At 41.1% G+C, this 17,500-nt stretch overlaps 2 protein-coding genes across 10 annotated transcripts in view; both read right to left on the minus strand.

Moving 5' to 3' along the window:
- Positions 1-4,019, minus strand: part of slc67a1 (solute carrier family 67 member 1) — a 17,107-nt gene extending 13,088 nt beyond the window's left edge. The window contains exons 1-5 of one of the 4 annotated variants that reach the window (XM_076287056.1): positions 3,935-4,019; positions 3,193-3,340; positions 2,925-3,022; positions 1,842-1,987; positions 1,078-1,210 (exon numbers count right to left, since the gene is read on the minus strand). In XM_076287056.1, the coding sequence (XP_076143171.1) occupies positions 1,078-1,210; positions 1,842-1,987; positions 2,925-3,022; positions 3,193-3,315 (500 nt within the window). In that variant the 5' untranslated portion in view covers positions 3,316-3,340; positions 3,935-4,019. Of the gene's footprint in view, positions 1-1,077; positions 1,211-1,841; positions 1,988-2,924; positions 3,023-3,192 lie in introns of all 4 variants that reach the window. The other 3 variants (XM_076287055.1, XM_076287054.1, XM_076287053.1) reach the window with 3 other exon arrangements.
- An 80-nt stretch (positions 4,020-4,099) lies between these two features.
- The window catches only part of LOC143125513 (oxysterol-binding protein-related protein 5-like), a 49,881-nt gene continuing 36,480 nt past the window's right edge, over positions 4,100-17,500 (minus strand). For all 6 annotated transcript variants that reach the window (XM_076287048.1, XM_076287049.1, XM_076287046.1 and 3 more), the window contains 13 exons: positions 17,027-17,211; positions 16,667-16,748; positions 16,268-16,366; positions 16,063-16,159; positions 15,867-15,965; positions 15,446-15,543; positions 15,248-15,337; positions 14,952-15,088; positions 9,355-9,534; positions 7,827-7,965; positions 7,202-7,313; positions 6,489-6,591; positions 4,100-5,917 (listed from right to left, as the gene is read on the minus strand). In XM_076287048.1, coding sequence (XP_076143163.1) covers positions 5,782-5,917; positions 6,489-6,591; positions 7,202-7,313; positions 7,827-7,965; positions 9,355-9,534; positions 14,952-15,088; positions 15,248-15,337; positions 15,446-15,543; positions 15,867-15,965; positions 16,063-16,159; positions 16,268-16,366; positions 16,667-16,748; positions 17,027-17,211 — 1,557 coding nt within the window. In that variant the 3' untranslated portion in view covers positions 4,100-5,781. The remainder of the gene's footprint in view (positions 5,918-6,488; positions 6,592-7,201; positions 7,314-7,826; positions 7,966-9,354; positions 9,535-14,951; positions 15,089-15,247; positions 15,338-15,445; positions 15,544-15,866; positions 15,966-16,062; positions 16,160-16,267; positions 16,367-16,666; positions 16,749-17,026; positions 17,212-17,500) is intronic.

The raw sequence follows: 17,500 nt of genomic DNA on the forward strand, positions 1-17,500 counted from the left end.
TCTTCAATCTATTTAAACATTTTATCTGGAACTGCTAGGATCCATTCTTGGACGTATCCATTCTTACTAGTATTGTATGGTTCGGTTCCTACTGTACCACTCAGAAATACCTTTGACCCCCAACTGGACACAGACTCACAGCAGTCCACATACTCAGAGAAAACTGAACAAAAGTACATTGTATAGCTTATCTACTGACTCATATGTGCTGGTCAAATATGACCAGGACCCATCCTTCTTGCCACTCCTAAGATTTTGTTTGCCTTTTTGATTAATCATAAACCATCATTCACACGTTTTTAGTCATTGCTTCCACTGGTAACCATTCAACATGGGAAAGTGAGCCTTTATCTGCCTTCCTTCCCTCTCATTTCTAGTTATGAGACACTTGAGACCTGACTAGTCGGACGCCAGACATATCCTACCACTGCTACGGTGACATTTTGACTGCTTAAGAAATGTAAACGCTTTACACACCACCATCAACGTTATGGCACTGATAGGAGGCTGCTCACATGCTACATCACGCCTTGTGGAGCCTTTTACATTTCCATGGTTTGGTGCTGGACCAGAGAACTACATTGAAAATGGACTGCATTTATATAGCATTTATATTTTCCATTCCTCGGGAGAACTCAAAGCGCTTTACAATGTCATGCCTCACACTCACTCATTCACACACACACATACACACACACCGATGGTGGGGGGTGCCATACAAGGCGCCAACCTGCACACCGGGAGCATTTTGGAGTCAGGAAGTATAACGAATGTAACGAATTGCTTTACTGCATTCAAATACACATACACGCCAGGCTCCGGCTAGAAAAAGGTAGCGATGGAGTTTCTCAGACATTCGTCATGACAGAGCCAGCGAAAAAGAAGCAAAAACTGAGAAAACAGTAAGGAAATTGCCAATACTGCATAGTTTACCTTTAACATGACCATACACCATGAACATGATCTGGAGGATGATATCAAAAGTAGCTGCTTATACAAACACATCTCAAAATGGAGCATATTGTATAGTGTGGCTGACATGTTTGTGTCAGGACTCACGATGCAGTTCTAGCTTACCCATAGCGTGTGCTGAGAGTGCCCCCTAGAGTGGAACCTGTGATCATCCCGATCCCAAAGCACAGGCCCAACTTGGCCAGAGCATCAGCCCTCTTCTCCGGCTCCGTCAGGTCCGCCACCACCATCTGAGTCCCTGCACAGCACAGCAGTGGCGTAGAGTAAGATGAGGACTAGACAGGACAGTGCTGACAGGGTAGCAAATGCAGCACAGCAGTGGCGTACAGTAAGATGAGGACTAGACAGGACAGTGCTGACAGGGTAGCAAACACAGCACTGTACTGTGCTTCAACTGGGATGCCTCTATGGGCAACACAACTAAATATGCACAACTCTTGCTGTTCAAGAGTACAAATTTACTCTACAAATTTAGGATGTCTTAAATCATTTTCATATTTACAGTATGCCTGATTATCAAACCTTGATCTGCAGGGCAGAGGCCTACATTGACAGCAGAATTGTTACATAAAACACTATCAATAGTAAAATTCAACATTAAATGGAGATGTATGGACAACATGGATCCAGTTTAACTAAAGCTACAATAGTGAGTGCTACAATACATGTTGCGGCACATGAGCACATTCAGTTACAATGAAAACTGAGACTCATCATACACCCTTAATATACTAACTTTGTTATAATATTGTTAAAACATTGCATGCAGGTGAAATTCTACAGTCAGTGAACATGCACTTTACCATGCGTAATGAAATAAACATCCTTTAGTGCAGTGCACAGTTTGCTATTTCTAGCATGGACATTACCTGGAAGGACATGCATGAACACTGCAGGGAGTTTGTGAATGAAGAGCATTGCAGTGCTGTCTGCCATTGCCAGCAGCACAAAGTAGACCACCGATGCCATGCAGGACATAGACAGAGCGGCCCGTGCCCCAAACAGGTCAGCAAACCTGCCAAACAGCACAAACCTCTGTCATCCAGACTCTCTAGACTGAGAGCTCATATTAATCATCTGAATCAGAGGCCACAAGGAAGCAGGTGACAGAGATAACATTTTAGTTATTTAGTAGGCCTACAGGCACCATTCAGTGCTGCAAAACTTAAGCCGCACCGTGATAATTTTGTGGACAGTGTGGTTGGAAGCTACATGAGGTCATGAAGTGAGACATTTCTGAGCATGGCATGTAAAGCACATTGAATGACCTCTGTGTATGAAATGTGCTATATAAATAAACTTGACTTGACTTGACTTGACATGTAAGTGACAACATTAAGGGTTTCTGTCAATGAATGAACTAAATGTAGTCCCACAGCAAACTTGATAAAGGGACAGAGTGTCAATGTTTTCCATGCTGCAGCAGCAAGTGAGTTAGACCAGTGGTTTTCAAAGTGGGGGCCGCGAGGGGGTGCCAGGGGAGCCTCAGCAAGTTGGAAGGAAAAATAAAAGCAACAAATAAATACATTAGAAAATTTTAAAATATACCTATTACTATGAGGGTTGCAATGCCATTATAATAATGTGTCGCATATCTGAACATTATATTTTCCATGATAATGACTGGGAATAATAGCAAAGTGATAGCTCTCATATAGAAGAGAGCCCCAAATACACACTGTAAATGCTCCACTGCTCCATCGCGAAGTGTTTGTGGCTAAAATAATTATTAGGATTAGCTTAATGTATTTTTACATTTGCCGTAGTATTCTCGATGGGTTTAATAACACATCACGGGGGTCCTTGGCCAGAACCTAGTGGTATTTGGGGGGCCTTGTCGTGGATAACTTTGGGAACCCCTGAGTTAGACTGGGGATTGAGTTCATTGAACTTTGGCTCGATTATGTCAAAACACCTTTAGCCTATCGCTTGGAGGGAAAGGACTCACTCACCTGCCAAATATGGGCCCTCCAAGGAGCTGGATGATCCCCACTGTCGTTTGAAGATAGCCAAACCACAAGGTATCAAAACCCAGTCTTTTGGCCAAATACTGTACAACAGTAAAGAAGAGTTATAGCTTTCAAGCATTTAATAAACCTGTGGTTTCACAGAGGACATTACACCAGTAAGCGCAATTCACCATCTTTTCAGCAACGATGAAATGAGATGAAACTGCGAAACAGCGTAGGCTACTCATGGTTAACAACGTAGGCTACTTACTGGTGTTATAGAGAACTGAAGGAAAAGCCATGTGATGTCCATAGCGGCTATCAGATAAGTGACCAAAATCACTCTCTGTTTATTTATGCCGGCCAGAGAATCCATCTTCTTGTTCGACTCCATCTCTTACTTTTCCTAGAGTGCGAAGCTGTGATCCAAATGTTATTCTTTGCAAAATCGCTTCCCTCCGTTCAAAACGAAACACAAAAGTTTTGTTTAGGCCTACGGCTCGGGTTGTCTGCTGTCGCCTTATGGCCTATATACCTACTGAACACCGTTTGATTTAGACGTGTAACGTCACATTGTATTTAACATGTAGCCTATTAACATCAATGCCAAACATTCTGAATGACGGTGCAAAAATAGGCCTACTAAGGGAGAGGTGAGTGAGCTAGTGCCATTGGTGAACTTGTTGCACTTCGACCCAGCTGCTATGAATCGACACAAATCTACTCTTTGGTCAAATCAAATGTATCCTTAGTGCAGGCACAAAATCTGTGTCACCAAATCATAAACTACTATTCAATCATCTGAAGCTATCATGGTCGTATTGTGTTCAGTTAATGATTACAATCCAATGAATAACTCTAACGGAAATGTCAGCTACGTCCACCTATTCCATAGATTCGGCTGAGAACTACGATGGCAGAGGAAGAGTGTTGCTGAATCTTGTTACCTTTTACCGGTTAACGCTGTCACTTAGGTAGATGCATGCATATGTTTATGAACTCCAATAGGCTACCTTAATTACGTTGCATTTGACAATTGTATTTTCCGGAATTGTTTTCTCGCCATCTTGGTGTTGGGTAATTCAATGTTCAAGTCCTCCCACTTTTCAAGGCGTAAACACACAGTAGGCGTGACCACGATTATACCTTTATTAATAAACAATCTACTACAGATGAAACTAGGTCCATTATTTAGATTTATTGACCTTATCCGATGAAGACACATTTTCAGTTATTGCAATAAAACACATGTCATTCTCAGTCAGAACAGATCTTCCAAGAAATTAATGTTCATTATCAGTTTTGTTCATTTCCATTCACAATAGTCCCCCAATGCAGGCTAACATTTTTGGTGAAACATCTGAAACGAACAAGTAGCCTAAAGGAAGATTTTACAGATATTTGTAATAGAGGTTTATTATTAATGGGAGAATTTCACCATTGTAATAAGACCTTTTAACACCTTGCCTGGAGACAGGGATGCCTTCTCATTAATTGTGGCTTCATATGTAACAAACTATTGACTGAAAATCTATTAAGAACCTGTCACATGACTCACCTGCATCTTAAGTAGAGTATGTACTAGTACTGTACTTTGTAAAGATATCTCAAAACAAGAAATTCCAACATCATTGAGTTCCATGCAATATGCTTGTTATAAATGCATGACTAGCAATACGTACTTGCAAATAGTACCCAGGAAGAAGTTGTGTCTTGGTATTATACCTTTAAAAAGAGTGATGCATATGTTCATAAGGGCAAAAGAAAAATAGGCAAGACTGAATGCAGTACATTTTCATTCAGCTAATTCATTCAACTGGTATTTGGTTATTACACATTTCATTCCTTAAAGCAAACACAAGTAAAAAGTGTGGAAAAACTGTGGTCCTCCCTGAAACATCTCATTTATCATCACATGGCATTTCAAAAGTCCCACTGTGTTAAGCCTTTACGCACCCTGTGAATCTCAATAAGATGCCTTGTCCGAGCTACATGTTTCACAATGGACATATTTGTAAATCTGTCTGACAAAAATAGACCAGACTCTGTTACAACATCAGTCATAACCATGTTTAACAAGCATTGATTTGTAAGGAGACATCTTATTCCATTAAGTAATTACTCTACCCTCTTATGGTTATATGTCTCATTAAACCATTTGTTAAATTTGATAAGGCATTTACAGTCTTTAGGCATGCTTATTACAGTGTCATGGCATGAAGCAAACAGATTTCTCATCACAGCGTACAGTGAAATGTTAACTTAAGCTCTACTACTGACAAGTCATAATGGCTTTGTGGTTTTTGAAGAATCTTACTTGTAAACGTAAACTCTTTCCATGAAAGACAATAAATACTGTTTGGTAAATTACCAAAACAAAACATTGTATTACCAAACATTTATCAAAAAACAAGAACTGCACAATCAATGTTAGATTTTGTTCTCTGGTGTATGATTTGTCCCCCTTATTTGGCTTTAGCATTAAGGCCCAAAGTTCAAACTGGAAGGAGAATACCCCATGGGGTGTTGAAATAATCAAACATAAAGAAGAACAACTGAAACAGTATTGCAAGGCCTATAAAAGTGCACATCCACAAATAGCCGTGAAAGAACATCAAATATTCCCAGCACGCTATTAAAATATTTATATTTTTCTGTTGTTCTTCACATGTACAACTCTGCCTAATTTGATTTCTCATTCATTCCATGATTTCCCCCACTGTCTTACTCTCTCTCTCTCTCTCTCTCTCTGTCCAAAGTGCTTTGTGCCTGAGTGTGAGTACAGATCTCGGAGTATTGTGTGGAGGTGGGTGGAGGTGAGGTGGCGGTTTATTGCTGCTGGCGGTGTGGGCGTGCTGCCTCATGTGGACACGTAGTTGATGAAGAGCTGGAGCAATAGCAGCACACAGAGGATGAGGCAGCTTCGGCCACTCAGCATCACACCCTCGTCCGACTGGCTGCAGACCAGCATCTGCTGGCTCAGCGCACACAGGTTCCTGAGGTGGACAGGAGGACATGCAGAGGTAATGAGAAATGCACAGCACTGGCTGTGAGAAACGGATTAATTAAACTGCTGTTGATATTTCTAGCACAGTGGAACTGATTACAAATGGCAAAATATATAATTTCTAAATAACTCAGAGGATTAAAAAAATTAATCAACTAAACCTTATATGCTGATAGCCTGCCAGAGATTATGATGAATAAAAATGCATGAAGGTAATTAAGGCTGTACAAAACTAAATAGATATTGTAGCAAATGCTGGCAGAATACTGCACGTTTACAAGTGAAGAATAATCACAGCCATAGGGTTACACAGTGGGGCAAATACAGTACCCTCCAGAATTATTGGCACCTCTGCTAAAGTTGCCTAAAAAACGGTATAAAACATAATCTGTTGGTGATTTATTGTAATCTCACAATGAAAAAAAATAGGAAAAATCCAACCTTTAAAGGAAGCAAATTTATTCCTTGCCTTTCCTTGCCCTTGGTGTACTGCTTTTTCTTAGCGTGTTCAACACTGTTGAGTGTAAAGGAATTCACAGAAAAAGCTATTTCTTTCTCACCTTTGAATATCTTGCTGCATCTTTTGTATGGACGCGATGGAGGATTCAATTTCAGCAAAATCTAGAGTCTCCTGGGCACACCGGGGGCACTGCTGTGCCTGGCCTACACGAGCCATGGAGAAGAGAAGGCAGAACGTACTTTAACCAACTTCAGAACATCTCATCTTCCTTTTGAACTTAATCCAACTTTCATGTTAGTGCTCTTTGTTGTGCAAATTCATCATGACTAATGACTATTCTATCCTCAGATAACCCTAAAAAGACAAAGAAAACCCAAAATAAAGCTACCCCATGCCCTATGCCTATAAGCACTCGTGCAAGTTATCTCAATGTATAGTGCCACATTACACAGAAACATGTTCCCCTACTGTAATGTAATTCAGTCAAAGCAACAAGGTGACTTGACTGGGTTTTGTTGAGTGCACTAGTCCATCTTTTATTTGTACAGTGTGTTGGGCTTTTTCTGCAGACTGCTTGATGGTCTTTTGGGCCTCCACCGTCAACTTCAAGGCAGTGTTGCCAACCCTAATCCTAATCTTAATCCTAACCCTAGTGCCTTCCAGGCAGCGCTGCCTAGAAGTCGAGGGTGGGGGCCCAATACACCATATATCCTTGAATTCCCCCTTGGGGATCAATAAAGTATCTATCTATCTATCTACCTATCTATCTATCTATCCTGCAGCCTCCCCATCCCCATCCCCAGCCTAACTCACCCTCATTGTCTGAGGACTCGTGCAGCGGGTCTGAGGTGCTGCTGCTCTCCGTGTTCTGACTACAGCTGGACGGCTGCCTGCTGGACTTCCTGTGTTTGCCCTGGGCTTTGGCCTGTAACAAACACACACACACACATACACCCACACATTCACAAAAACACTCATATACTACTGTAAAATGAGAAAGGTATCAATGCTGTGAAACTACAGTAACTGACACCATGACAAACAATTATGTAAAAACTGTGGTGCAGCACATTCCATTCTCATACACACTGCACTATATGTACACTGTCATGTATAAAGTATGTATATTACTTGTATAGTTTCCTAACTAATATATATGTATATTGACAATAGACTATATCATACTTGTACTTTGTTATTGTATTGGCGGGGACCAAACTCCTTGTGTGTACTAACTCACTTGGCGAAATAAATCTGATTCTGATTTTGATCCTCAAAAAATACGTAAATACAAGTTGGACAATTCCATGCGAAACGCGGAGTGATTACTAGCGGTAAAGTAAGGAGTCCGAGTGGGGATGTTATGGGATATTGTATATGTATAGTGTATAATTTGTGGTAACAAGAGTGTTTCTCAGGGAGCCTGTGCTGGTCTGACCTTCTGCTGTTGCGCTGCCCAGTTCTGGCTGTACAAGAGGCCGTTGAGTTGCATCTGGGGCTGCTCTCTCTCCCTGGTCTGGATGATCCCACCCTTCTCAAATTGCTTCAAGCTGCTGACTGGGTCCCAGGGCTTAGAGCTGGACATGAGTCGTGCACACACACACACACACACACACACACACACACACACACACACACACACACACACACTGATAAGAACCTTCAACTGTATGTTGCGCTCATATCAGATATTTAGGGCCCTATCATGACATTCTAAAGTGCATCGTCACTCGTCAAAAGTCTATTCAAATTTAGTAGGATGTCCAGTTCACATTGGGAGGGGTTTCGTTCTCAAAAGTGGAGCGCATGGCGTAACAAGGTGTTCCTAGGTCTTTTAATCAGTCATATGGGTGTGTTTGGGGCGTAACATCATTTTAAACCAATGAGAATGACATCTGTCATTCCCTTTAACGGCGCAACGCGCGATATGTCAAATAAATGCATCGGTATTTTGGCATTCAACGGCGCATTTGAAGGAGGCTGCTTGCGAGACCGTATGGAATAGTCATTCTTAAACCATGCTTTACTAAAACCTAGCATAGCCTTCACGCATTTGCACTCGTCTATTATTTGAACTCATTGGCAAAGTGAAACTAACTTCACCAAGGAGTCAGTCAACAACAAGAAAGTTATATGCAGTTACTTTCACTATTGACTGACAATGGGTTACCATCGAAAACATAGGCTGGAAAAAGCAACACTTACCCCAATGTTGCTCAAATGACTGAATAAAACAACATTTATCCTGCAGAGGAGTTGCTTATATCTCGTGACAGTGCGTCTTCAGCTGTGCTCCATCTCTCGCCTCTCCCCTAATCACTTTTAACCGTCATTACCAATTTGCAAATGATGGTGAATAACTACTCATCATGAGATGTACAGTATTTCGTAATATCTTTATTCTAATTATGTTTACCATTGTAATCGTGCAATTTGTAATGCTTTGCATGGACGTGCGCTGGTGTGCGTTCATGAATGATAGAAGGATGGTGCGTGCACCTGCCAATATGACTGTTGACATGCGCTCTTAAAATAGCATATGAACAACTCGCCATTGACTTCTGACCAGGTTTAGGTGGTGTATGATAGCGATTTTTAGACAATGCGCCAGGTCCCTCCCTAGGTTGTTAATTGCCACACCCCTGGGCGCAATGCTTAAAAAATAAAGGTGCAAAATAACGAATTCAACTTCGCGCCGGTGAATAACGAACTTTACGCCATGCGCTGGTGACCCAAAATACAGCCCATAATGTTACATAAAGAAGTAGATACCAAACACAAGTTTTTCAAGTCCTTAAGCCCTCCAAGTGTATAGGGAGGGACACCACGGTGAGCAATATTTTGCACAGAGATTTCTCTATGTGTTACTACAGTACAGTGTCCACATGAACACAGAGTAAGGTCATGCTGTCCAGGACTTTAAATAAGTTCCACCTTTGGGGCATCAGCCCTCTCCACAGACTCACTCAGCGTGCTTGTAGCACCACTCGTTGGCGATGGCGTCCAGGGTGAAAAGGCGGGGCATCCAGGGCAGCTGACCGCGCTCCCGGGCCTCCTGTCGCTGCGCCTCCTCCAGCAGGAACTTCTCCTGGGTGGCCCGGTTCTGGTCCTGGGCCATGATAGCGCTGGTCACATTCTTCCACAGCCTGATACACACACACACGCACACACACACACACACACAGACACAGACACAGAGGACATTAAGATGGAAACAGGGATATGAACAGGTAAGGGTAAAAAAAAAAGGTGAGACATGGTCATGTAGTGTCATCACCAGGTGAGGTACAAACGTCATGCTTTTAAGAAGATAGTAACGCTTCACTTAAGGGTAGAGGAGAGATAGACTTCTCTGCATAGTCTGTTTACATGCTATATTAGCACATTTGCACAACCCCTCCCTCCCTCCTGGACTGTGGCCGTACTTGAGGCTTAATACCTTATACTCAATACTTGACCAATGGCTGTAACCCTTTTACTTCAACATATTCTTGCACTGACATAGTTTTGTTATATTATCTTGTCTACATTATACATTAGTCTCATATATGTCCATGTCCATATTACTATCACCACCCTTTCAACTGTATATTGCATCTTGCTTGTGTCTGTTGAGGGGTCCACGACCATGGCACCCTTGCCCAAACCTTATGCATTTCTAAAGAATACCTTTTTGCATTCAATTTACATGTGTGGATGCCTGTGTTTGATCTGTATTGTCTTAGCTGGCCATGGCCAAAGATCCCCAACACCCGCTCATGCATAAATTGACCAATTGCTCCTTGTTCTGGCCCCTCTACTGAGAGATAACTCGAGATAACTTGATGTCTTGTGGTGAGATAGGCCAACCTCATTATCATACAGTATTGCTCTGTAAATATGTGTTGTGAATAATACATTCATGTTTGGTCTTGAATTAATACTTGTAATGTGGGCAACAGTCTGATTATGGTTTTGGTACAATTGAATGTATCTGTGCATAGTTGTAGAATAAGAATTAAACTGTAGCATAAAGTTATGATATCCACCTGGGCCACACCCATCCACCTCAGACAACAAAGGCTCTGATGAGTCGGGGGTGGCCCAAGTGAATGATAAAAGTGGAGGCTCTGGTCCTCCAGGGGTTCTTCTCTTCTCTTCTGTCTCTTCTGTCTCTTCCCTCTTCTCTCCTTTTCCCTCTCCACTCTCCTCTTGAGCTAGGCCCTTGTGGCTTGGTCTTCTGCCTCTCTCTCCCTCTTCCTCTCCCTCTCTTCCTCTCTCTCTCTGTCTCCCTTTCTCTCTCTCTCTCTCCCCTTTCCTATCTCTGGGTTTGTATTGTTTTATCTGGTGTATCAGTTATCTCTAACTTGTCAAGTTTACCTCTGTGAATTGATTAAGTTTTCTTTGTTACCATTTGCTACTTTGTTACAGTAGACCATGTGAGTTTACTTCAACTGAAGTGATATTGGTTACATTTACCTTTAAGACTTAATGCCTATTAAATTGTTCATTCGCCTACCAATCGGATAACTTCAATTCTCGTAGTGTGCCATGCCATTCTCCTCCATAGCTGAGAGACTAGTTACTTGGTAATTGATTGGTGATACAAATTATTAATCAAATGGAGTCAGATCAACGAGTATGTAATAACATCATTGCCATTTAACTCTTCACCCTATTTGTCCACACAAGCTCCTTCAACTGATGATATAGCTCGACGTCTCTATGTTTCCGAGGCTATATATATATGTATCATTTATGAGCGTCTTCTTACAGAAGCGATCATCCTCAGCTGCACACTGAATTACAGGCGCAGTCCCTGCCCTGTCATGCTTGATCATCCATAAGCACACTATGTTGATATTTGATTTAGTTTATATAGTATATCTAGTATTTAGTATTTTAGTATCATGTTTATCTTCTACTGTCTCTATTGTACAGTGAAGTTTTGTTATAGGTATATACAAGGCCGTAGTCATGATATCAACATTGGGGGGGACCAAATCTGTGGTGGGGTCTGAGGGACCCCCAAACAGAATGTGAAAAGAGAAGGGTGGAGAAGAAGCAACTTCACTGGTCCATCCATGGACCTGTGACTCCATTTGTGTTCAAAATATATACTTTAAAAGATATTACAAACTAGAGTATCTTTTGATAACCTCTATATTACACAGAATGCGGTTCTTTGACTTATTACTTACACCTGAAGATTCTTTTAAACTAAGGCTTAGACTCATAGGTTTGGAGCCTAATAAGATTTTGTCTTTTAATTTAGATTTTATTATGCTGGCGGCTAATCACACAATTTTAACGTAGTTTGAAAGGGACAGGATTCAGGAATAGGCTACTAAGACAGGCCCCTCTTCTGTCTGACTCACCTCATGTTACCCCTGTATGCATTATAGACTGGCTTCTGACAGAAATTACGTTTTGTGCCAACATGTAGAAACACTAGGGGCCCTATTTTAATGGTCTAAAACGGAAGTGTCTTTGCGCAAAACGCAATTCACTTTGTGGGCGGATCTCGGGCGCTGATGCTATTTTACCGGCGGGATATTTGACTGTTGCGCCCGACGCAAATCTAAAATGGGGTTGTCTGAAGTAGCTACATTAATTATGGGTGTGGTTTGGGCGTAACGTGCAATAAACCAATCAGAGCGTCATCTCACATTCCCTTTAACAACAGGCACACTTGTTCCATAGCTGATTGCTATTATGGTGGCGTATTTGCCAGGCGCAGCCAGGAGCGTTCACAGCGCTATAATCACTGTTCAGTTGGGAACAGTTAGCTATTGATTTTTCATCTTGACAAAATGTAATACAGAATTGTCACAAAGACATACTTTCCGATGTTTTGGGATCATTCTCACTGAATCACGAGGTTATGAATGCATGGTGATATATTTGCAATGTACAATGTAATCTAACATTACCTCTCTATAGACAATGCATATCTTCTGTCAGTTAATCTCTTCTCTCCCGTGCTGCCGCTGGGGCATTTGGGTATGCAGTTCAACATCACGTCTCCTGAAGTCCTCTAACATTTCCTAATTTATGTCATCAACGCAATGTGTACGCTAGATTTATGCCTATTTTTTCACATGGACACCACACTGATTTCCCTCGAGTGGTAATATTTTTCTTTGAAATTATGTATGGTTTACAGAAATGGGAACTACATTGTATAGATGAGAGGAGCTAAGTGTGCGTTGCGCAGCACAGGCGGCCAAGCAAGGGCTTTGTTTAAGTTGACCTAACTTTCAACTCTGCACAGTATCCCATTAACTGCGTGACAGTAGACTATTTACAATATTTTCTGTAAAGCAGAGTTTGTAAACACGTTATCATCAACTTAATTCACGCACAACATGTATTTGAGCAGGAGAGAGAATAACAATGAATGGATGCAGCAACTACAGAAATTGTACAGAAATTGTAACCATACTTGCTGCTTTCTTGTACTATCTGTTGCTGGTTAACAGCACATGAAAAGCTGATTTAAGCTAATTCACTAACTCAAGACTTCAAGGCCATCGTGGATATAAAACGTTTTTTGAAAATAACGAAAGGATGGAGGGAACATAGCAAAGCTTGGAGTTATTTCAGATGGGCTACAACAAGGTAGGCAAAATTATGGTGCTTAAAACCTTACACAACGGTAAATTGGAACAAAACTAAAAGTAACTTTAGCCTTTATAGGGCTGTAGCCTATAAAGTTGTCCAGATTAATAGGTCGTAATTAGGCGTTGTTGTAAATATATTGCATGTAGATGTTGTACTATATAGGCTACTAAATATTTAGGTCACCAATGCACGAACAAAACCGGGAAATGGACAAATATTATCAAGGCTTTGAATGTTTCCGTCTGTGCACGGAGGTGTCTGTAGATTGGTGTGCAATGCATTCATTCATGCAGGCCTGTGGTCATGCACGCGCCCTTAAAATAGCATCTGCATATTCGCCACAGACTTTAGACCAGGGAGTTCCTGGTCTGTGGCGGAATTGTTTTCTGAAACTGCAAAATATCAACAGTGAACGTTTGCGCCGGAACACGCCCCGTCTTTTCGCTGAACCGCCCCCGTGGGCGCAATCGAATTCCCTAATTTACAGGCATGTACCTGTGGAGGGAAAATTCCAATATGCGCTGACTGCAAAATAGGAAAGACAAACGCGCGAGTATACAAAGTCAATTGCGCCGGCACGGAAGATAGAGCCCTAGGCCTACTACAGCCTTTAATTGGTGAATGGAGTTGCAAATTTGGTTATTGTCCGCGATTCACATTAACTATCACGTATTGTAAACGTCGCCACATTTGATCACGTTTTGCCTGCATGGATGCGCGATTGAGTGCACATCTAAATAATATGCAAGATGCAACAATCATTTCTAAGAGGCCTATACACGGTAATTTCTGGCATTACTACTAGCATATGAATGCATTATTGATGTTGAAAGACGTGAAAGAAATGACACAGGCTTGCACAAATTCATAATTTAAAATAAAACGTTTCACTTTCGCTATTATTGCGAGAATAGGCTACAATATGGAAAATGTTCCCTTTCAGTCTGATTGGCTCCAAACATGTAAGGGATTTCCTTAGCCTGTGCTACACCTTTCCAAGAAGTTTTGTGAAAATTGTTCCGGTAGCTTTTGCGATATTGTTGACAGCCCTACCTCACCGCAGTAGGGTGCAGTAAATGTAAGCTTTTGATAGCGCACGCCACTAACGAAAAACGGAAAATCACCAGGACAAACCACTCAGGGGTGTAGGCTACTCTGGAACCATAGGTCACTAATTTGTGCGTTATTTACGTTTGATTACATTTCAGATACATGTTGGTTTCCTGTAGGCCTAGTATAGCGCTTTATTCTTTCTTTATTTTTCTATGTCCGAATATCGGGGGGGACATTTTGGTCATATTTGAATATTGGGGGGGACACGTCCCCCTCAATGTCTATGGTGACTACGGCCCTGGGTATATAACTTTTTCTGTATAAAGTAAGTGCATGTTGTGTGTGATGTCTGTATGCTACTGAGACCTTGAATTTCCCCTTGGGGATCAATAAAGTATATATCTATCTCTATCTATCGGTTATGTTCAACTGATATTTCAACAAATTTGATATAGCGTTATAACTCTACAATCAACCACTATAATTAGTGGCTGTGTACTACATAATGTTTAATAGCATTTACACTGATATACCATTGTACCATTATCAATGATGTAATGTATATCATATACATGATTGTATTGCTATTAGATGTGTTGACATGTAATAACTATATCAAGACTGCCCAATTTGGGGACTGGGACAAATTTGGCCTGTGCTCCATTTTTTTTTGGCCCACGCTCTGGTGAGAATTTCATTCTGTCACAACGTTCTATTTAATGGTCCATTACTTGAACATTTAGTTTTGGCCCACGGCCCTCCACCCCTTTTTCGTTTTTGGCCCTGGACGGGGGAGAATTTGGGGCACCCCTGAACTATATTATCACAACAGTAATATCATATCCTTTTATTGTATGACACTGGCTGTGGTACATGTTTCATGATTGGGCTCCGTGCTGAGACTGACCTCTCCGACTCAAAGTGCTCCTGCTGCTCTGGCTGGACCACTTGTCTCCTGAGCCTCTGTCTTCGCACCTCTGGAGTGGGGCTCCACAGCAGATCCCTCTGCCCGGACCTCCTGTCCATCAGGTACACCTCTCTGTCCTGAAACAAACACACACACACTCGCATGAAGACACACACACACTACAACTTCCACTATGAATCATGTAGAAAACGGTGTTAATCAAGTGTGTTTTTTTTTTTTGTTGCAGGAAATGTTCCTGTAAATGAACAAATTAGTAATTAACAAATCAAGTTTACCCAGTGACCATCAACAGTGGCTAACACTTCTTCATCCTGGAGAATTTTCCCTGATATCTGGTTTACTTGGCCAGAAGTACCAAGAAAAGGCTTTGAAGAAAATAGAAATGTAATATTTTTGTAAGAACAAACAAATGTCTGTTTTCAGTATATCCATAATATAGTATTACAAAGCAAAGACAAAGTGTCTGTTTATACCTTAAGTTTAAATTCCAGGTGTGCTATACACTTAGTCTTTTCACATTCAATTGTTACTCTGCCTCCAAGTTCCAAAGTCATTGTACCATATAAAATGCCTATAAAAAGAGTAAAACTGTCAAATATAATCATTCACATACAGTTATACATAGATGCATTTATCACAGAGAATAAATGTTCAATTTAATGTTACAGTATATTTATGAATTTACTCATAGTCGTATTTTATTCGTATTTTATTCATCTCAATAGTTTCGCTGGTTGCGGTCACAGAAAGGTAACTGAGAAAAAACGGTTGCCTTGGACTATATACGGCAGTATGATAAAAGTATACACAGACTACACTGTTGTTACCCTTTAAAAGATTGATTTAAATATTGAGGCCGTTTACAGAAACAGCAAGAGAAATAAATGACCCTACCTTTACAGTGGGCATATGGCATAGTTACAACATATTCCTCATCACGGTTAAGGAACTGCAGCTTGGCTTTGCCCTCTAGTACGGCCGATAATGAGTTACCTGAAAAAGCAGAAAAAAAACATCAGGTTGCAGTTGCTGAATTTTTGAATGAGTTTAAACATACCATTTAAATGCTGTTCGAAAACTGTTCACGTACCATAAAATTTTGATTTTGCAAGAATGCTTCCGCTTATACAGAAGCCATCCTTTTTGTTGCTCACATAAAAAGCCGAAATGGGAGGGTGATGCGACACCTAGGAGAGGGAAGAGAGACACAGTGTAATTTCTCCAGAGAATAGACTCGTTACGTTACTAATCTTTTGAGTGGTTGGACCTGACGAGGCGAATGACACGACCGTCACCTGCTCTGCGATATAAAACGTGCAACTGTCTGAGTCCGGGTGGGGCCAGCAACAGCGAAACGTCTCTCCCAGAATGGGATTGTACGGTTTCTTCAGTCCCTGTGACGGAGAGAAAGACAGGAGCCATCATGACACGGCAGCATTACAGGAGATCAGAGACATCAACGTCTTATTTCAGGGCACCAAGATGTTTCTTTGGAATCTTTGTATTGTGGGAACTGGGAAAATATGGCTGGTCCTTGTTGAAGGTGACTAACTGTCTTACAAATGAAGGTTCTGTAAGCATCTGTGTACTAAACATATACATAGTAAACAGCATACTCTCAGTTTGTGATATGGGAGTAGGCTAAAAAAAGCACTGGTGAGAAAAACTGGAGGATAAAAATGGCATTAGCTCACCTTGGGCTTCTTGTAAAAGCCGGAGAGGTACCATCGCAACACCTTTTTAATGCGTCCATAGGCACTCTCCTCCTTAACTGCCCTAGGAGTTACAGATATGGACCAGAGATAGATTACTATCCCATCTCTGAGCTGTCAGACACTGTTGTTACCCTTTATAAGATTGATTTAAATATTGAGGCCGTTTACAGCTTTCACTTAATTATGTTACAATTGAAAAAACTAATATTGTAACAAGTATCGTAAAACAAATATTGTTTTTTATTATCTCCATTAAACTTTTTTGTATAATCATACTATTTTATTTATCAGAATTGCTAATGTTAAATATCAGGTTACATTTGTCCCTTGTTGGCTTACTCTGATAAGAAGTTGGCATGGTAATAATAGTCGGAGAGCTTGTCCAGGAAAGAGCGCGGCTCCAGGATGAAGGTGGGCAGCACCACCTTGGAGAGGTCCATGCCAGGACGCAGCTGCTTCAGTAGGGTCCACACCAGGCCTTTATTCTCCTCCGAAACTGTCTCTGTTTGTGACGCCTCCCCTGCCTGAAGGATATAATCCATCATACACCCTAGTGACTGAATCTTTACATTAACATTGCATTTTATGTATGTGATAAATATGTGATTATATGATGCATTTAATCTAATTTATCAATATACCTTTTAAAATGGCTCAGTTACTGAAGAGCATTATTCATTGCTATGTGCACATAATAAAAACAAGTGCAGGTCTGAAATGTCAGAGCACAGGTCCTTAACCCTTAAAGGAGTACCGTCACACCGGTGTGACGGGAATGTTGAGAAATGAACGTTCTAAAGAATATCTGGGTTC

This window comes from Alosa pseudoharengus, unplaced genomic scaffold (assembly GCF_046254945.1).
Source record: "Alosa pseudoharengus isolate Yale_2024_CS ecotype anadromous, Long Island Sound unplaced genomic scaffold, YU_APseudo_1.1 YU_APseudo_1.1_scf_16, whole genome shotgun sequence".
Lineage (NCBI taxonomy): Eukaryota > Metazoa > Chordata > Actinopteri > Clupeiformes > Clupeidae > Alosa > Alosa pseudoharengus.